Raw genomic sequence first — 22,056 nt, 5'->3', positions numbered from 1 at the left:
AACAGCAAGACAGCAGGACAGCATATGAAGTCTACATCAGGGCTAAGAAGAGGATGACCTGGGACAACAGAGGAGGGGGCTTACCCCAGCTGTAGGGTACACTGAGGAATGTCCAAAAAGGAGTCCTTTCAAAGTCTACATCCAAGCTAAGACCTAAAGATAAGTTGGCTACAGAAGGCGTGGAGAGTAAGATTCCAGGCAGACAGACCTATCACCTGTGGGGGGCACACCCTCCCAGTGGGTGACACCCCTCTTTAATCTTCCTGAGTGAGGGTGCAATCTGGGACTTGCTTCTAGCCATAGACTGCAGCAAAGGTGATGGGATGTCACTTCCGTGAGAACATTACATCATACAACACTCCGTCCTAAGCTGGAGCATGGGGCTATCCTGCTGGCCTGAAAGAAGTGAGCTGCCATGTCGTGAGGGGGCCATGTGGCAAGGAATTTTGGGGGCTTCTAGGAGCTGCGAGTGGTTCCCAGTCAATGACTAGAAAGAAAACAGGGACTTCAGTCCTACAAAAACACAGGAAAATGAATTTTGCCAATGACCAAGTGAGCCTGGAAGACGCCCTGAGGTCCAGAAAGGAACAAAGCCACAAGATACAGGGACTGCAGGCCTGGGGGACCCTGATTAGAGAACCCAGCTCAGACCCTTAGATACTATGAGATGATCAATGTGTGTTGTTAAAGCCACGAAGTTTGCAGTAATGTATTGCAGAGCAATAGCTAGCTCATGTGATTATCTCTGCATGCCATCTCTACCCTATTTTGTATTTATATCTTAAATCCCCCACCAGTAAAACATTCCCCTAGAGCAGGGAGGTAGGTCCATCATGACTTTTCCTTGCTGAATGGCCAGGAGGTGATGCCTAAGTACTTGTCATCAATCTCACATTGGTCAAACCACAAGACATACGTCTCTCTCTCCCCGCTTTCTCCCTCTTTCCTTTCCTCTTTTTATAAAGCAAAAGAACTCCTAAATTAAAAATAGCATACTACGAGTGGAAGCTTTAAAATATTTCTGACATTGTACTGCTGTGTGTAAGGGCAGAAGGATTGGGAATGAGGATTCGTTCTTCGAGGACACACGTGTCCTCAGCTGCCTGCATTTCTGTGTCGAGTCACATTGCTGTCTCTCCCATGTGACAAGTCACTGGAGGTGGATGGGGAATGAGAGTGGAAGCCCAACGAGGTTCTTGGCAGTTCCCTGATCCAGAAAGAAGTCATACAACAAATTTTATGACTAATTTTTTATGTTCAGGCCAGACCGCCCACTACTCTGCTCCTATCTGGAAAAGGGGATTAAGGAGCCTCTGCCCCAACAGCATCTTCAAAAGCAGATTTTCCTTTTCGCTTTCTGGACTGAGTTTTTGACAACTGAAAGGATTTCAGACGGGTTACTGATTTTTTGCTCCGTCACTGCTCTGGTTGCAGGGATAAAAGCCAATATTTGAATTACAGAAAGTTAGAAGGGTCTGGGGTATCGTTTCTTAGACACTGGGGGCTGCCTCATACTTCCAAAGCACTGCTACTTGTCTGCCAACATTTGTTGACTGCCTGAACAAATATACACACACACCAACAATTAGGATGAGACGTTTCAATGCGTTCTCTAAGGAAACAGAATCCCTGACAAGTCAAGGACTTCAAATAAAATAGTAACTGTTCGGGAGACAAAATGTTACGGTAGGCATGACAACAGGAGTATCCTCCTAATGTGAAAGAACAATTGTGTAGCAGTGTCACAGAACCCTAAACCCCGTGAGCATCGCCCCGAGATCTGTCGGGGATTCGGTGGGAGTTACTCTTTTCCCGCATTGTACCTTCGTCTTCCCCAGCTGCCACTCGCTGTTGGAGGCATCGTAGAGCTGCAGCAGGCTCGTGCACTTCCCTCGGACGTCCTCAGGCAGAGCCAGATTCCTCATCAGCACTTTATACCTGCAACGGAAAGACACACAGGGTCACCTTCTGCGATGGTTCCCTGTTTTCTCCAATCCCTTTGAAAAGAAAGAGAATCCAATCCAGCTCCCTCTTGCCTTTTGTAAAAGTCCTGAAAGGGTCTTCGGACCGCATACCCAGCTTTGCGGATTCTCACAGTCTCCAGCATCCCCGAGTACCGCAGCTGGTTCAGCACAACTGCCTGGTCAAACTGGTCTGGCATCTAAACCATGCAAAAAAAGATGGGATACCATTAGAAAAAATGGAATTAGATAAGGCAGACTTAATAAAGCTACCTCCATCATTGGTTTACCCCTGCTTCAAAACACATATAAGAGTCTTGAACCTACACAGAAATACAGACTAGCACAGGAACCCCAGTGGAACCAACACCTCGCTTTAACAACCATCAACCTCTGCCAATCCTGCCCCATCCACAAGCTACTTCCTCCCTCCCCTTATGTTTAAGAAAATCCCGGCCGGACACGGTGGCTCATGCCTGTAATCCCAGCACTCTGGGAGGCTGAGGTGGGCAAATCATGAGGTCAGGAGTTCGAGACCAGCCTGGCCAGTATGGTGAAACCCTGTCTCTACTAAAAATACAAAAATTAGCCAGGCGTGGTGGCGCACGCCCGTAGTCCCAGCTACCGGGAGGCTGAGGCAGAAGAATCACTTGAACCCAGGAGGCAGAGGTTGCAGTGAGCTGAGATGGTGCCACTGCACTCCAGCCTGGCGACAGAGTTGTCTCAAAGAAAAAAAAAAAGAAAAGAAAAAAAGAAAAAAAAAAAGAAAAGAAAATCCCAAGCTTCACATCATCTCATTTGCAAAGATTCTACTATATGTCATGTGTTAATATAACACTATTATCATATCTTTAAAGATATCAGTAATTCCTTTATATTAATATCCATGTTCACATTTCTGGCTGTATCACAAATATCATAAAGGTACCACCACTTTAAAATCTGTTTTTTCCCCAAAGAATCTAAAGTGTCATACAAATGTCACTTCATTTTACTTTTTAAATTTGAATTCAAAGGCATTTTTTACCTAAGAACACAGTGACTCGGTGAGGATACCCACACTGCGGCAGGTGGGGTGGGGGTGGGGGTGGGGGTGGAGAAGGGAGACGACCATGCTAGCCAGTGGAGAAGACACAGGAGTGAAAAAAGAGTTTGACTTTGCTCAAATTCTAGTCAAATACTTATTCACTGAGATCTCCATACTCTGATCACTAAATAAGTAAGCCCGAGAACATACAAATTAAAGACAGAGGAAATCAGACCAAGACTTAATGTTCTGAAATGTGTTCTTTTATTTGCTCAGCTGCCAAACAAACTGGCACTGGGGCCAGGACAATAGGTTTTCAGGGGAAAACAAAAAAGTGGGCCATTTAGGAACTCATGGGGACAGTGGTTTGGTTTTTTAGTCCACCCACCCACATTCCCTTTAATTAAGCTGCATGTTGTTATCCCACACAACTGTGAATACAATGACAAAAAAATAGTGCTATAGGACCTAACTGGTAAAAAACACAAGAATGCAAAGTGGCTTAACAAGAATGCAAAGTGGCTTAATTTGTGACCTTTAACAATGCAGTCATTAACACAAAATTAGACATAAAGCCATATTATTCCACAAGCTTTCAAAATTGGCAAAAAAAAAAATAAATGTAAAGAATGCTTTGCAACTGTCCCTCACAGCTTTTGATGGAATAGCTGCCATCAGCCCTAGTGGGCTGACTTCTCTCACATTTAATTTCTTCTACAAACACTGTGGTCAAATTGTCTTTACTTAGCAGTATTCCAACCAAGTGCAGCCAGCAAATTAGGGCAAACGTCCAAAGAACTGTGGTTCTCTGTTTTTAGTCTTGATTAAATTATCCATAGAAAAGTAAGAAAAGCATAAAAATATGAAAACAAAATTACTCTTGGTGACTCTTACGCCATCTCTCTGGATTTAAAAATGCGGGCTCGGGGGTGGCTGACTGTTCTGAAGGCATTTGGTTACAACGCTTCTGTGAGATTTATTTGGGAATATAATCTAACCAGCACCAAAGACTAGTACAGAGCAAATATAAAAGGAACATCGAATCAAGTATCAGACTTACTCAACTTTGTTAAATTTATACTACCAGAGAAGCCTTCTAAATTTAATATTTAATCACTTGAGGCTCAAAAGACTTTCATCCAAAATATCTCTATCTCAGGCTTTCACTGTTCCCGACCCCCTCTTTTCTCCCAGTCTCTACTGAACAAAGTCCGTACAATTCCCCAGTCCGGCACTCGAGTTATTAAAACTGAAGATATTACACCAAAAGGGCCTCCCCATCCAAAAAGTTCACCCACACTCACCATCTTCCTGCCTCTCCGAGGGGCATTGCACCTTCAGTTTGGCTCTTGGACCAAAATTCGTATGGAAAACAACGGCCACACTGACCTTTTCCCCACAGCTAAAGACACGGAACAATAATGAACACCATTCCTGCGCTTTAAAAAGTGCCCAGTCGCCATGACAACCCCTTCCATTCTCGGGCTAATTAGTGTGGTGTGGTTGTAGGATTTGACACAGCCCGGGGAGGGGAGGGAGGGAGCCAGGAGCTGTTGCGAGTTCCAGGCTCCCATTGAGAGTGACTCTGCCCCTTCCCAGTAACTTAACCAGGGGAGGGGCATCTATAGGCTGATTGTCGCCCTAGGCAACCCACCCTGCCATCACGAGGCGGGTAGACCTGGATTTCCACCGGTGGTTCTCTTTTCAGCTGCAATTTCCTTTTCTGGTGAATTCAATGTTCGAAGATGGCACAGCTGGAGGCTGGACAAGGCACAACTTAAAGGCATTTCGCCTTTCAAAACTTCGCTATTACGCTGTCTCCACTGGTAACTAGTTTTCTAGAACCTGGGCTCACTCCCACAAAGACTGCCTGCAGTGTACCAACAGGGAAGTCTTGATGGCAACAAATAGGTTGGAGTTTGGAAGAAACAGCCTCTAACCCAGGGCAATTACAGTCACCTGATCCGTTTACTGAATATTTACTGAACACCTACTATGTGCAAGGTTTTGTAATTCATGATCGGGGAAGATTTTTTTTTTAAAAAGGTGGAAGCCGTGTTTTGTTTCTAAGGACCCTGCAATTTAGGAGGGTGGACAGGTACATCAGTACTTATGTAGCGGAAAGCCTAATATCAGACTATAAAGATTAAAATTAAGTTCCTTGAGAATATAGGAGAGAGAAAAATACTGAGGGGGCATGGGAAGTGCACGGATTTGAACTAGAGCTTGGAATCTTAAAATGCTGGAGGGAAGGGGCATTCTCCGCAGAAAAAAAAAAAAAAATAGGAAGAAAAGCCAAGAGGAACCTGGCAGGTTCAGTCCACAGGATGGGATGGAACAGAGGGAGGCGGGAAGGACCTGGGTGGAAGATGGATGCATGGTTCTTGTATTCAAGATAAGGAGGAGTCACAAGGAGTCACTGGAGGCTCGCAGTAGAGACAAACAGGGTCAGACCTGTGCTGTGTAAGGATCCCCTTGGTGGCAGTAACAACACTAGGAGCAAGACTATCCCCAAACGGGCGGCGGCGGGTATATTCTGATACCACGCACGTTGTAAAAAGGTCATGCAGCCATTAAAAAAATAAGACCGGCCGGCCGTGGTGGCTCACACCTGTAATCCCAGCACTTTGGGAGGCCGAGATGGGCAGATCACAAGGTCAGGAGATCGAGACCATCCTGGCTAACATGGTGAAACCACATCTCTACTAAAAATACAAAAAAATTAGCCGGGTGTGGTGGCGGGCGCCTGTAGTCCCAGCTACTCAGGAGGCTGAGGCAGGAGAATGGCGTGAACCCGGGAGGCGGAGCTTGCAGTGAGCCGAGATCACACCACTGCACTCCAGCCTGGGCGACAGAGCGAGACTCCGTCTCAAAAAAAAAAAAGACCAAACGCAGGAGATTGAGACCATCCTGGCTAACACGGTGAAACTCCATCTCTACTAAAACTACAAAAACAAAATTAGCTGGGCATGGTTGGTGGGCGCCTGTAGTCCCAGCTACTCAGGAGGCTGAGGCGGGAGAATGGTGTGAACCCAGGAGGCGGAGCTTGCAGTGAGCCGAGATCACACCACTGCACTCCAGCCTGGGCGACAGAGCGAGACTCCGTCTCAAAAGAAAAAAAATTGTAGTGGGGAGTGGCGATGGTTACTGGGTACAAAAAATAGTTAGAAAGAATGAATATTTAGTATCTGATGGCACAACAGGATGACTACAGCCAATAATAATTTAATTGTATATTTCAAAATAACTAAAAGTATAGCTGGATTGTTTGTAACACAAAGGATAAATGCTTGAGAGGGTAGATACCCCATTTACCCTGATGTGATTACTATGCATCATATGCCTGTATCAAAATACCTCATACACCCCACCCCATCAGTACACGACAAAAATAAATTTAAAAAAATTTTTAAAAGAACAAAATAGGGCAATTGGACAAAAAAAAAGATCAAATTCAAGACATACCTACTGAATCTAGGGCCATTCATAAGGTATTATTGAGTGAAAAAACAAGCTAGAAAGAATCTTTCTTTTTTTTTTTTTTTTTGAGACGGAGTCTCGCTGTGTCGCCCAGGCTGGAGTACAGTGGCCGGATCTCAGCTCACCGCAAGCCCCACCTCCCGGGTTTACGCCATTCTCCTGCCTCAGCCTCCCGAGTAGCTGGGACTACAGGCGCCCGCCACCTCGCCCGGCTAGTTTTTTTTTTTTGTATTTTTTAGTAGAGACGGGGTTTCACCGTGTTAGCCAGGATGGTCTCGATCTCCTGACCTCGTGATCCGCCCGTCTCGGCCTCCCAAAGTGCTGGGATTACAGGCTTGAGCCACCGCGCCCGGCCCAAGAATCTTTCTTAAAAAAAAAAAAATAAAGACCACTCCTCTCCAAAAATCCCTGCTCTAGCTATATATATGCATCTAAATGTAGTCATGTACCGCATAATGATGTTTCAGTCAACAACAGACTACAGATACGGCAATGGTGCCATAAGACTGAAATGCTGTATTTATTTATTTATTTATTTTTTGAGACAGGGTCTCACTCTGTCACCCAGCCTGGAGTTCAGTGGTACGATCTCAGCTCACTGCAACCTCTGCCTCCCGGGTCCAAGCAATTCTCATGCTTCAGCCTCCCAAGTGGCTCAGCTTAAAGGTGTCCACCACCACACCTGGCAAGTTTCGGTATTTTTCATAAAGATGGGGTTTCACCATGTTGGCCAGGTTAGTCTCGAACTTCTGACCTCAGGAGATCTGCCCACCTCAGCCTCCCAAAGTGCTGGGATTACAGGCGTGAGCCACCACACCCAGACTGTAACACCGTATTTTTATTGTGCCTTTTCTATGTGTAGGTATGTTTAGATACAGATACTTAACGCTGTGGTACAGCTGCCCATAGTCTTGTACAGTAACATGCTGTACAGGATTGCAGCCTAGAAACAATGGGCCACACCACATTGCTAGGAGTGTCGTAGGCTACCCCATCTAGGTTTGTGGGAGTGCACTCTATGATGTTTGCACAATGACGAAGAGAAATAGACACAAGCTAGGTTGTTACTGAGTGGCGGTTGCAGGTAGGAGGGATCCAGCTCAGAAAAAACGGGAAAGAAAAAAGACTGCACTAAAAGAAGGAAACAGTCACACTCATCATGGAAAATTTTCTGTAGGATTTTATCTTTGAAGAAATTTTAAAGTAACATTTTTTTTTTGAGACAGAGTCTCGCTCTGTCGCCCAGGCTGGAGTGCAGTGGCGAGATCTCTGATCACTGCAAGCTCCGCCTCCCGGGTTCACGCCATTCTCCTGCCTCAGCCTCCTGAGTAGCTGGGACTACAGGCGCCCGCCACCACGCCCAGCTCATTTTCTTTTTGTATTTTTAGTAGAGACGGGGTTTCACTGTGTTAGCCAGGATGGTCTCAATCTCCTAACCTTGTAATCCACCTGCCTCGGCCTCCCAAAGTGCTAGGATTACAGGCGTGAGCCACCACGCCTGGCCTCAAAATAGCATTTTTTACAGAAACAAGCAGATAGAGGGTTGTGGAGGTCCCGCATGGAACAGGGTGAAATAGGAAAGGCTGAGTAGATGCTGCATGCGGGGTAGGGGGACGACTTTTAAGTGGAAACAGCCTGCCCAATGTCCAGGAGCCAATGAATGGAGAAAACAGATTTGGCATATATCATTATCGTGTATATAAAATGCACATATCAATGCAACATTAACCTGCCATACAAGGGAATGAAGTCTTGACACATACAACAAGAAGGATGAGCCTTGACGACATTATGCTAAGGGAAAAACCAGTCACAGTTACAAAACACACACATTACATGATTCCATTCATACAGACGATGTCTGAAACAGGGAAACCTATACAAACAGGAAGTTGATTCTGGTAGTTGCATGGGGACAGAGACACAGGAAACTGGGTGACTAAAAGGCAAGGTTTTTTTTGTTTTGTTTGGTTTTTGGTTTTTTCTGAGACGGAGTTTCGCTCTTGTTGCCCAGGCTGGAATGCAACGGTGCAATCTCGGCTCACCACAACCTCTGCCTTCTGGTTTCAAGCCATTCTCCTGCCTCACCCTCCTGAGTAGCTGGGATTACAGGCATGTGTCACCACACCTGGCTAATTTTGTATTTTTAGTAGAGATGAGGTTTCTCCATGTTAGTCAGGCTGGTCTCGAACTCCCAACCTCAAGTAATCCGCCTGCCTCCACCTCCCAAAGTGCTGGGATTACAGGCATGAGCCACCGCACCCAGCCTGGGGGTTTCTTTTTGAGGTGATGAGAATGTTCTAAAATTGACTCTGGTGATGGCTGCACATAGCTGTAAAAAATTTTAAAACTCACGGAATTGCACATTTTAACCAAGGCAATTACATGACATAAGAACCGTATCTCAAAAAAGCTGTTAAAAATTTTTGTTAAGTACATTAAGGCCAGGCATGGTGGCTCATGCTTGTAATCCCAGTACTTTGGGAGGCCGAGGTAGGTGGATCGCCTGAGGTCAGCAGTTCAAGACCAGCCTGACCAATATGGTGAAACCCTGTCTCTACGAAAAATACAAAAATCAGCCGAGCGTGGTGGTGTGCGCCTGTAGTCCCAGCTACTTGGGAGGCTGAGGCAGGAGAACTGCTTGAACCCAGGAGGCGGAGGTTACAGTGAGCCGAGATCGTGCCACTGCAACCCAGCCTGGGCAATAGAGCGACGCTCCATCTCGAAAAAAAAAAGTACATTAAGTACCAGTGTAACACTGAGGCATTTAAAATGGACAAGAAATGGATGGAAGAGAAAGTCTGCATTCTGGAGACAGGATGAAATCTATGTAGTTTTAATGTATACTTTGGATAATTTAATCCTACCAAGAATAATTAGAAATACTTATTTCCATACAATCTGAAAAATACGATTTCAGAATGTCTACATGATTAATAATGATTAATAACGGGGCACGCTAAACCCTCTACAAAAATCAATTACAGGCAAACCTTACCTCCTGCAGCTTAAAATTTAGATAAAGGACAACAGAGGTGCTGACAAACAGGGACACCAAGAACAGGGAGGGTGCTTCCTAATGAAGACAGACATGCATTTATTTATGCATCAACGAATCCAATTGCGCTGAACATTACCGAGCCTTCCATAATTTCATGAACAGTGCATGACAATAAAAAGTATGACAGCGGATTTGGAAACAGCCATTTGCCGATGGTAAGGGGACATTCAATCTGTGCTTATTTAATGAAAGAAAATACAGTGAGTTTATTACCCGTGGACCGTTAAAAGTTCTAATGTTTTTCAGCATTTGAGAATCTCACAAAAACCAACCAAGGCATCCTGAGAAGAGCCCAGGAAGGGGTGGCTGGGGGTGGTAGGAATCCAGCGTGTCACACAGGGGCCATGGGTTTTTCCAGAGCCAGACAGGATTTTAGGGAAAAGCCATTTTGTAGATGAGGAGACTGGAAATAAGGAAGGCAAAATGACTTGTTCAAACCGGTTATTTTTTTTGAGATGAAGTCTCACTCTTGTCACCCAGGCTGGAGTGCAGTGGTGCGATCTTGGCCCACTGTAACTTCTGCCTCTCAGGGTCAAGCAATTCTCCTGCCTGAGTCTCCCAAGTGGGTAGCTGGGATTACAGGCATGTGTCACCACACCTGGCTAATTTTGTATTTTCAGTAGAGATGGGGTTTTCCTATGTTGGCCAGACTGGTCTTGAACTCCTGACCTCAGGTGATCGACGCACCTCAGCCTCCCAAAGTGCCGGGATTACAGGCTTGAGCCACCCTACGCGGCCTCAAACTGGTTTTAACATTTGCTTAAACCAAGAAGTTAAAAAGTCTCAAAGAGCTTTGTGTTCCTGAAAACTAGCAGGTAAATCAAACTTGTATGCATCAAACCTACTGGCACATTATAAAACTGGGATATATTTCCATGGGATATAATTCTGAAAGGAATGAAAACTTCTTTAGGGAAAAGATTAAGTGGAACCTAGGCAGAGAATGTGGTCTATACGGTATCATTCCCAGCAGCAATCAGTCTTCTGGAAACACAGACATTCTCTGGAGATTTAAGCACAAGGAACATTCTTAGAGATCAACTTGTCAGGTACTGACTTGGTCTAATACAGGTGACTTCAAGATCACAATTTTAAGGGCCACGACCACATTGATAAGAAATCAGTTTGCTACATTGTGAGTTCAGCCAAACATCTGCATATGGAAGCAACTAGTGAATAAAGAAGGGCTTTTAGAAAATCAAATTGCAAACTGAGCAAATCCACCTCTGGTTACTCCCATAAACACAGACAACAGCTGACCATATCCTTACTTCACGTATCAACCTCTGATGGCTGACAAATAATTCAACTGTTCATTGACCCACGGGGGATTTAACTCCATTTGCATCTCTTAACCCCCTCCTTGGATGCCTGCTAAGGGCAGGCGTCTGAGCACGAGATGACACACCACAGTGGACAAGGGACACACTGGGAATATGTGGCACTGTATCCCGAGGATCATGCCCTGCATTTGACAACGTATTTAATAACGACTGCTTCTGCTTTAATAACAAATATCAAATACAATGTGACAACTCGTTGGGTGCTTCTGAACATGTTATAATTTATTTCTAGAGTGGATCCTTTCCTATCTGTTTTTGGAGAGAATGTATTCAAAGTCTAAAACTTTCATGTGATCATAATGTCTTGGAGATTATGTAAATGTAAATGATTATTTCAATCAACTAAAAATGTTTATTACGGCCAGGCACGGTGGCTCACGCCTATAATCCCAGCACTTTGGGAGAACGAGGTGGGTGGATCACCAGAGGCCAGGAGTTCAAGACCAGCCTGACCAGCCCGGAGAAACCCCATCCCCACTAAAAATATAAAAATTAGCTGGGCGTGGCGGTGCATGCCTGTCACCCCAGGTACTCGGGAAGCTGAGGCAGAAGAATCACCTGAACCCAGGAGGCAGAGGTTGCAGTGGGCCAAGATCGCACCATTGCACTCCAGCCTGGGCAACAGGAGCGAAACTCTGTCTCTAAATAAATAAATAAATAAATGTGTATGTATGTATTAGAAGCCTCCCATAGACTAAGCACTCACACAAACAACTAATGGTATGGGATGTCCGGGAGCAAACCCAGTCCCTGCTCTGCCCTGACAAATGCAGGCCCTCTCCAGATCAGATCTGCTTAGGATGCAAAATGGTAGAGAGGCCGAGATCTGGCAACACAGGAGATCCTCAGAGACCTGACGAGCAGCCCCAGAAAGCCAAACAAAGGAGCTGAGCATCACACCAACAATACGTCAATTGCCTTTACTGCCTTAACTTGGGAGCTTATTTAAAAAAATTTTTTTGAAGACTTTATGTCTTGTAAAACCTAAAAAACCTCCACATTGCTAGACTATTTCTCAAAGTGAGTGGTACTGCTTTCAAAATTTAGAGTTCTACTTTTCCATATTATATTATATTATATTAGTTTTTGAGACGGAGTCTTGCTGTGTCGCCCAGGCTGGAATGCACTGGCGCAATCTTGGCTCACTGTGACCTCCGCCTCCCAGGTTCAAGTGATTCTCTTGCCTCAGCCTCCCAAGGAGGTGGGAATACAGGCGCCTGCCACCACGCCCGGCTAAGTTTTTGTATTTTTAGTAGAGACGGGGTTTCACCATGTTAGCCAGGATGGTCTCCATCTCCTGATCTCGTGATCCGCCCGTCTCTGCCTCCCAAATTGCTGGGATTACAGGTGTGATCCACCGCGCCCAGCCTCCACATTGTATTTTTTAATGGCACCTGACCTACTTTAAATGAAATACTTTAAACTTCACATACATATTGGGTCTGCAACTGAGGGACTCAGTGCACAGTTCATATTATGGAGGATTAGTCTGCCACTATCTTAAGAAACATAAAATATGTTAATTATGTAATAAGAAAAGCCATTACATGATTCTTTAGATAAGTGAATACTGTATGTGTGGGCAAGAGGCACTGCTACAGAGAGGATTTAAAATATTAGGTATATTTGTATTTGCATTTCCATATGGGATATGCCTCTACCCCATTTAACTTTAAACACAAACAACTTTATCTTCTGATAACCCCTCTTCAACTTTAAGAAGTTAAAGAATTACCCAAAGACAATTATGCTACATAACAAAGTATCATTCCCAGTCCTGCAACTACTAAGAAAGCCTCACCACAAGACTCCCATCCCCTCCTCTTGCTGATTCACAAAGAACTCTGCAAGGAATCTCAGTCTATTTGCTTTCTTTGCTACAATAAACTCTCAAAGAGTGGTGAATAAATATTCTCAGATAAGAAGTTTATCATGCTTTGAACAATGTTCAAAAGCATCGTTACTAAAGCAGCAATATAACTTTCCTGACCTTGCACAGAAGGTAAATAAAAGTGAATTCAACTGGAGACAAAAGTCCTCTGTACTTACATCAGTCATTTCACTCCGGGCCTGTTAAACACTTTACACAGTGGTTGCTACTTGCTAATTTTCACATTTTGAGAAAAGAGGCAGAAACTAATTTCCCCTAGAGAAGAGGCAAACCCACCAGGTGAGGAACAGGAAGGTAATAAGCAGGGCCTGACTGGTGAGCGAGCTGAGTCAGTCCTGGAGTCAGACTGTAGGGCCTGCACATTTCTCACTCACCAAGTACAACCTTCAACCCACATATCCGCTGAGACTAAGTACAGCTGTCACCCTGAGCAAGGACACTCACATTCTGTTACAGCTGCAGGCGCTTACCTCGGACCCACACAAACCTCAACTACCTCATGGGAAAGGAAACACTGGAACAGAAATAACATGCACACATACATGTCAATCTTTCCAAGGCACAGCTCTGACTGTATCACAGCCCTGTTCACACACAGCCAGCATATGCCACTTTAAGACAAAGGCCTTCCATTTCCCATTCGAGGTCCTCACGGTGTGGCTCCAATTTACCTTCCCAGTCAATACACCCCTACACAAATCCTACCGTTTAGTCCGACTATGGATCATTCTAGTTGTTTCTTGACTAAAATGCTCACTTCCTGTCTTCACCTCAGCTGAAACTGGCCTCTCCACCTGAAATGTACCATCTGTTGAGCCTGATGGATCTTTTAGGTGTCTCTCGAATGCTCCCTCCTCCATAAAACTGTTCTGATGCATCCCACAGGTGCCATCCATGATGTTCCTCACCCCTGGGTCCCCAGCACACGATGTGCTTGCATGAGGATGTGACCCCTGGTCACGCTCTTTTCCAGGGTAAGCATGTCCACGTGAACTCCCCATTAAATTATACATTATCTCAGGGGACAGCCTGAATTCTATGAATGTCTCAGTTTACTACATTGCCTGGCGTGGGACCCTACGTTATCAGACACGCTCTCACTTATGCTGGTGTATTTGCATGAACAAAATTGTGGTTCTGTTTACAGCTGTTTCTAATATATTTGTTTAACTAACATTAAATAGGTTTTGCCTCTCTTGCAGATTTTTGAGAAATGAGAATGATTTTTGCTTTTTAAAAAGTACGTCGACCTACACAACTATACTTAACTGATTTTTGAGAAACGTGCAAAGGCAATTACAGAAAGGACAGTCTTTCTAACAAATGGTGCTAAAATAATTGGACATCAATATGCAAAGATATAATCTAGATGCGGACATTACAACCTTCACAAGAATTAAGTAAATCATAGACCTATGTATGCAATGTAAATCACAAAACTACGAAACTCCTAGACGATAACATAGGAAATAATCTAGGTGGCTTTGGGGATAACTTTGATACAACGACAAAAGCATGTTCCATGGAGGAAAAAATGGAAATGTAGGATTTCATTAAAATTAAAAACTTTTCTTCTGAGAAAGATGCTGTGAAGGCAACGAAAGACAAGTAACAGACTGAAAAATTTTGGAAAATACACACTAAGAAAGACTGTATCAAAAATTTACAAAGAACACTTAAAACTAAACAATATGAAAATCCAATTTTTAAAATAAGCGAAAGATCTGAAGAGACACTTCACCAAAGAAGATAGGCTAATAAGCATATGAAAAGGTATCACCTGTCACTGGGGAATTAAAAATTAAAACAATAATGAAGTACCACTACATACTTATTAGAATGCTTAAAATCCAGAAAACTGACAATATCAAATGCTGGCAAAAATGTGGAGCAACAAGAACTCTCACCCAGAACTGGCAGGAATGCAAAATGGTACGGTCAATTTGGAAGACAGTTTCTTAAAAGCTGAACACAGTCTGAACACACGATTCAGCAACTGCCCTCTCATGTATTTTCCCATTTAGGCAAAAACTTATGTCCACACAAAAATCTGCACAGAAATGTTTATAGCATCTTTGTTCCTAACTGCCAAAAACTGGAAGCAATCAAGACATCCTTCAACAGGTGAACGGACAAAGAAACTACGGTATATCCATACAATGTAATATGATTCAAAAGCTATCAAGCCACAAAAAGACGAGGAGGAACCTCAAGTGCATACATAGTGCTAGGTGAAAGATGTCAGTCTGAAATGGCTATATACTATTTGACTCCAATTATATGACATCCAGAAAGAGACACAACTTCAGAGACAGTAGAACAATCAGTGGTTGCCAGGGATCGGGGGAAGGATGAAGAACTAAAGCACAGAGGAATTTTAGGGAAGTGACACTATTCTGGGTGATCCTGTAATGGTGGATACATGGCATCATGCATTTGTCAAAACTCACAGGAATAAACCTTTGGGGAAACCAAGAAATAATGTAGATTGTCACAAGAGAATCTAAATGACTCGACCTTACTAAACAGGGTAGGGGAAAAGATGCTGACTTAAATAACTCTGGAAACATATAGAGTCTGTAAGACTAAAAGCAAAAAGAACTGCATTTAAGCACTGTACTATAGTTGATAAAGTTGTTTACCCAGGGGTATGGGGTCACAACTCTGATACCACTGTACATGTACACTGGAATTAAACAAATAAATTAATGGCAGATGATGGGAGCCAGGTTTCTTACTGTTGGGAGTGAGAATTTTGCAAGAAAACCTAAGTGAAACCAATTCTGTCCAACTGGATTTGATTTACTGTCATGAAAACAGCACAGAAAATCTCAGGGTCCTGACACTGGTTCAAATGACTCTAAAGGAAGCCAGCATAAGGTCCAAGTAGTTCTCACAATGTGTTTCTAGAGAACATGCCCAAAACGCAGCTTGAAACCCAGTTATTTTTTTTAATGACTCACATGACACGACTGGAATGTGTTTTTATGGGGGTTCCACTGCAAGACGTAACGAAGTAACTCTTCAGTATAGTGTTTAATGAGAAGGGATACAAAAGAAATTGGGAGGTTACAGCCATCTCTTTTTCCCCACTAACTAATCTGTTGTTGTTAAATGAAAACACAATACATGCAAAGGATCTGGGTGTATATGTGCATATATAATACATATACATACATACATATACCAAAAAGTATCTGCATAAAAACCTCACAGCTCTCCTGGGGAAAACCACTTGTACTAGTTTCCTGTGCCTCCTTCAGGCACAGTCGATGCATGTATAAACACAGTATGCATGTGTGTGTATATGCACGCTCACATGTGTGTGCAGATAAATACATACATTGCTTTTTTAAAACCGCAAATGAAAGTGTTCCACATTTTGCTTTTCTTACCTAACAGAAACTTAGAGACAGTTAACCTGTCAGGATATACAGTTCTTTCACCTTCTTCTTTTTTTTTTTTTTTTGGAGACAGAGTCTCCCTCTGTCGCCCAGGCTGGAGTGCAGCAGCATGATCTTGGCACACTGCAACCTGTCTCCCAGGTTCAAGCGATTCTCCTGCTTTAGTGTCCTGAGTAGCTGGGATTACAGACGTGCACCACCATACCCAGCTAATTTTGCTAATTTTTGTGTTTCTAGTACAGACGGGGTTTCAACATGTTGGCCAGGCTGGTCTCGAACTCCTGACCTTGTGATCTGCCCACCTCGCCCTCCCAAAATGCTGGGATTATAGGGGCAAGCCACGGTGCCCAGCCAAAATGCTACATCTTAAATTGAAAATCAAGTAATAAAAATAGCAACTACCCAGTCCTTGAACAGGGGCTATGTTTCTACCATTGAACTGAGCACTTTACATGTGCCACTTAATCTTTACAGCTACTCTATGAATTAAATCAGTCCATGATGATAAAATTAAATGTGTGATATAAATTTTTAAAACAGCAATCGTATGGGAAATGCTGTCAGCTAATATTTCCATAACACTCTACAATTTCCAAAGTACTTTACCTACAATTTGCTCTATCACCCTGTGAGGTGGGTAGGGCAGCCATTAGCATTTTCATTAAATAGGGTCAAAGAATGTCGTGTGACCTGAGTCATATTATACGGCAATTACCAGGCCAGAGGAGCAACAAGCACGCATTTTTGTGTGTGTGTGAGACAGAGTCTCACTCTGTCACCCATGCTGGAGCACAGTGGTGTGATCTCGGCTCACTGCAACCTCCGCTTCCGGGGTTCAAGCGAATCTCCTGCCTCAGCCTCCCGAGTAGCTAGGATTATAAGCGCATGCTGCCACACCAGACTAATTTTTGTATTTTCAGTAGAGACGGACGACCTTGTTGGCCAGGCTGGTCTCAAACTCCTGACCTCAGGTGATCTGCCCGCCTCGGCCTCCCAAAGTGCTGGGATTACAGGTGTAAGCCACCATGCCCAGCCCACTCAAGTATGTTAACATTAAATCCTTGCAGATCATGCCAGATCTCCCCTAGAGTGCAGGAGCACATCCATTAACTGACAAGTTCACGTCCAAAGTGACACCACATGAGTGGCCACTATGGTCATCTGTGGACAATAACAAGTCAGCGTGGTTCCATTCTGGCACACAGGTTGGTCTGTATGTATGGATCTCTGTGGTGGTGGTGGTGGTGGTGGTGGTGGTGATAGTAGTACTAACACCACTAGTAGTAACAGTACAAGTAGTACTTCCAGCAGCAACATTAGTGACAGAGGAATAACAAAATAACGAAAGCTAACATGTACCAAGGGCTTACTGTGTTATCTTTCATTTAATTTTAGCAACTCTATGAGGTAGACATTATTGTCATCCCCATTCTACAGATGCATACCCTGAAGTGCAGGGTGGTTAATTAACTGTCTGGGGTCACAAGGCTCATGCTTAACTAACACAGCCGAGCTTCAAATCCAGGCATTGTGACAGCCAAGCCAGCACTAAGCACCACTAGCTATGTTGCTCTTCCTGAAAGGTGCAAATTCAGGAACGGGGGAGTTCCTGCAGTTCCAACGTATTCATTACTTAACAATGGAGTATACTTCCTGGTACATATTTCCTGAATATTTCTGAATGAATTTCATCACAATAGCTATCTTGGTAGCAGCCCAAAATAGAAATCAGCTTCTGAGCATTAAAACCCACACGAGATGATACATTTAATTAGAGTGAGGGCTTGTAAACCGCAGCCTGCCAGCCATATCCGGCCCGCCACCTGTTTTTGTAAATAAAGTTTTATTGGAACACAGCCAGACATTGTCTGTGACCACTTCCACAATACAATAGCAAAGCCTAAAATACTTACTATCTTGCCAGTTACAGAAAAAGTTTACCGATCTCTGAGTTAGAGAATAAAAGCCAAACAGGGTGCTCAACTGGTGCAAACTGAGTTGTGCTCTAGAGATAATTACACACCAGATTTCAAAAACCTAGTATGAAAAAAATAATGCAAAGTATCTCATTAATCATTCTGAAATTTATTACAGGTTGAAACGATAACATTTTGGATATAGTAAAAAAAAAAAAAAAAAAAAGCTAAAACTGCTTTCCCAAAAAAACAATTTTTTTTTACGCTTTTAAATGTGGCTACTGGAAAACCTAAATTAGACATGGGGCTCACATTCTATTCCTATTGAACAGTGTTACTCTAAAAAATGAGGGCTTCTGGTTTATAAGGACTTGGAGAGTGAAACAACAACAAGGCTTAAAATTCTAATTTGATTAGAATTTTGTCAGCATGTTTTGTATAAATAAACTGTCAGACTATTTTGATATAAGGCTTGTATGTTTAGAGGCTAACACATATTCCTTTTCATAACATTACCCATTTTTCAAAGATAAAAAACAATGCTCATGCAAATACTGTGAAATAAAGGCCCCAAGAATAGTTCTCACGAGGCTAATGACTCTGAACAAATAAATCAGACACGAAGAATTTCCATTAACGTCAAATAAAGTGTGAAATAATCTTTCAGGATCAAGACAATGATTCTCAAAAAACATATAATTAACTACTTTTCCTAATAGATTTATATTTAGTTTTCAAAGATCCCCCAAAAGATTCCTAGGACATTAACTTTGCTTTTTTGTTTTTTACAACAAACTGTTGAAGCCAGCATCTTCCATGCCTATGGGGATGCTGAAACAGAGCCAGTGCTGAGGATAAAGCTATAATAAAGCCGGATTCAACAAGATAAAACTGGGGTACATACACTCCAATCCTTCCCCCACCCAATCACCAAAAAAAAAAAAAAAAAAAAAAAAAAAAAAAAAAAAACTAGCAAAGAAATGCCTGGAAAAGCTATGCCTAACAGCTGTCCAGTGTTTAGTACAAGCCCTTTATCTTTAATTATGTCCATGGGACATTCACTCATTTGAATCTTGGATGCCGATGTGCCCAGTCACATACTTGTTTCCAAAACACACAAGCGGCCTGAAAATCACACGTGTTGAGCGTTTGATCAAATGCTTCCTTGAGCTCTAGGAACACAGGCTGCCCTCCGCCACCGCTTCTTCCTTCCATTCTGCTTTCTGCCTCCTGGTTTCCTGCCTTTCACAGCCCTGCACCTGCCACTCCGACTTCCTCTCTCTCAAAGGCCCTGCGTGTGGGTGGACTACTGCACACGGCCAGGGTCGCTTCTCTCCTCTTCTGCACACTGGACAGACTCCTCAACTCTACCTCGTTCTGCGGGCTGCCCTCTAAGGAAACCCTGTAGGCAGATCCCAGACTTCAAGCCACACCAACTTGCACACCAACTCCTTGGGGATGAGGCACCTGGGGACCTTCCTTTGGCTCCCACCCCTCCAGCTCTGTGGGAAGATAGAAAGCAGAACTGTCTTTTCCTGCAAAAAGGGAACCCCTGGATCGCCAAAGCTGGAGCTTTTTAATCGTCAACACTGAAAAAAAAAAAAGCTATATATAGTCTCCTTCCTGAATTCAAAGTGAAACAGCATATAATGACACCTAATATTTAAACATGCGTTACCACGTACCAAGGCTTTCCATGAGTCTGATTGAATCTCCAAGAGCTACTGGGCAAGACAGGACTATTATTCCATTATATACGTGGAGACCCTGATCCAGGTGGAGTGGCTTGCTCGAGGTCACACGACTACACGACTGCTGTGCACTAGGACCTGTGTCCAGTTCTGGGCCCTCTGTCCTCGTGGGAAAACCAGAAGACTGAGACTCCAAGTGTGGCCTGGGACAGCTGCCTGTCCATGGCAAGATGTCCACCAAAGGTGAGAATAAGCATTTAGGAACTCTTAGAGCCATCTGATGTGGCTGCATCATTTTTACTGTATTTTTCAAATGCACCAGTCCTCAACGAATTGGCAACGAAAAACAAAACACTGCTATTTTGACTCTTTGAGATGTACTGTCCTAGAAGGTACCAAGGTCAATTTTGAGTTAATGCTTCTACGATACTTCTTTGTATTGGTGTATATACAAATCCACTGTTACTACAATATTATTCTGTGATTTTGCACGAAGTACTAAACTTCTTTCTCTTCCTATAGTTTAACATCAAGTCAGACTCAATGGATAAGAAAATGTCCTTATTTAAATCCTTCCTCAAAACTACCACAAGTGTAAAACATGGATTCAGAAAATCTGATATTACATCTATTGCAAGTTATCCAAATTGTACAATGATAAAATCCAAATATTTTTGTATTTCTATCTTCACCCCTTCCACTCTTCATCTACAGTTTTGTTTTTTTTTTTTTTTTTTTTTTTTGAGACAGAGTCTCGCTCTGTCGCCCAGGCCGGAGTGCAGTGGCGCAATCTCGGCTCACTGCAAGCTCCGCCTCCCGGGTTCACAGCATTCTCCTGCCTCAGCCTCCTGAGTAGCTGGGACTACAGGCGCCCACCACCACGGCTGGCTAATTTTTTGTATTTTTAGTAGAGATGGGGTTTCACCGTGTTCGCCAGGATGGTCTCCATCTCCTGACCTCGTGATCCACCCGCCCCGGCCTCCCAAAGTGCTGGGATTACAGGCGTGAGCCACCGCACCCAGCCTAAAGTTTTATTTTCTAGTGAGTCCACCAGCAACCCTTTGCTAAAAGAACTCCAACTGTACCCCAGCCAACCCTCCAAACTCATCCACTCACTTCTCAGCTTCCTGTGGAGTGAGGCTCAGCAACCAGGCCCAGTCCTGGCCCAAGAACCAAGTAGAGAAACAAGGAAGATGTCAGGCAAAACTACTGAGGGGCTCCTGGGGGAAGATTTTCCTTCCTAATTAAAGGAAAAGAGGCCCCGAGGGGAGTCTCTTGGGTCCCAACCCTGATTCTTTCCAGGATTAATGCTTACTCTAAGAGAGTGAGGTCTTTATTTGCTTTACTCGAAATGTATCACAAGGGCATAACAGATGCTCGTTGAAAAAAATGGCATGACAATGTTTTGCGAGGAGGTGATGGTTGCAGCTATGGCAACCACTTTGTAACCTTGAGGAAGCACCAAGATAACTGCAGGCACATGGATCCAAGTCCTGACCCTGTGGCGCCTCTAAACAAACGCTTCTCATTAAAGGTGGGATGCGTACATTTCAACTGTGTAGGTCACTACTGGCAGAATTACTCTGTCTTCGCGCTGAAGAGCTGGACTCTGCCTGGAGAGAGAGAAGGGTATGTGACACTCCGGTACAGTCTGTTGGTAGATGGAAGAGGTGCCATGGTTGAAGGGAAGGATTATCCCCGAGAGGGAGGGAGCCTTACGGGGAAGGGGCTTATCCCTCAGTGGGATTAAGGTGCGTGGAGATACTGCAAGGCTTGTATATAGTTTAAAACTCTTCAGTGGTTAACACTGTGAGCCTCAAAAATATCCAGAAGACAAATCAGTATGCAGCAGAGGTCAACAGGGGCAGCATCAGCTGGTATAGGACACCAACACCAGAGGGACGTCACACAGTGTCAAGTTCAAGCCCAGCCAGAGAAACAAAGACAGAATACAGAGTCCCGGGTTGCTCCCTGGCTCCCGTGAGAATCACTAGGTGGGGGCCACATCTGAAGCAGCGAAATGCCCAGACAACCTGGGATGGGAGAGACTTAGGAACTCAAATATATTCAAATTATAGAGAGGATGTGACAAAGGCAGAAAGACAGGGAAGCACAGCACGCTGTGGAGGATGGAAGGCTGGGTGGCTGATGTTACATGCTCTCAGTCCTTTGATGAATTACAAGGTGAGGTCGCGGAGGCTGAAATCAGGTTCAGGGGTGTGGGAAGGTGTGGGAAGGCGTGGGGGGAGTTGGCGAAGAGCAGGGAGGCCACCTCCAAGGCT

General features: G+C 43.9%; 1 protein-coding gene across 2 annotated transcripts in view; it reads right to left on the bottom strand.

Annotated features, from left to right (window-relative positions):
* The window catches only part of LOC105492331 (myosin X), a 276,819-nt gene that overhangs the window by 43,746 nt on the left and 211,017 nt on the right, over positions 1 to 22,056 (bottom strand). For both annotated transcript variants that reach the window (XM_071099081.1, XM_071099082.1), the window contains exons 20-21: positions 2,037 to 2,161; positions 1,824 to 1,938 (exon numbers count right to left, since the gene is read on the bottom strand). In XM_071099081.1, the coding sequence (XP_070955182.1) occupies positions 1,824 to 1,938; positions 2,037 to 2,161 (240 nt within the window). The remainder of the gene's footprint in view (positions 1 to 1,823; positions 1,939 to 2,036; positions 2,162 to 22,056) is intronic.

This window comes from Macaca nemestrina, chromosome 6 (genome assembly GCF_043159975.1).
Source record: "Macaca nemestrina isolate mMacNem1 chromosome 6, mMacNem.hap1, whole genome shotgun sequence".
NCBI classification, from domain to species: domain Eukaryota; kingdom Metazoa; phylum Chordata; class Mammalia; order Primates; family Cercopithecidae; genus Macaca; species Macaca nemestrina.
The sequence above is the reverse complement of the archived record's forward strand: the minus strand, read 5'-3'. Positions and strand labels throughout refer to the sequence as shown.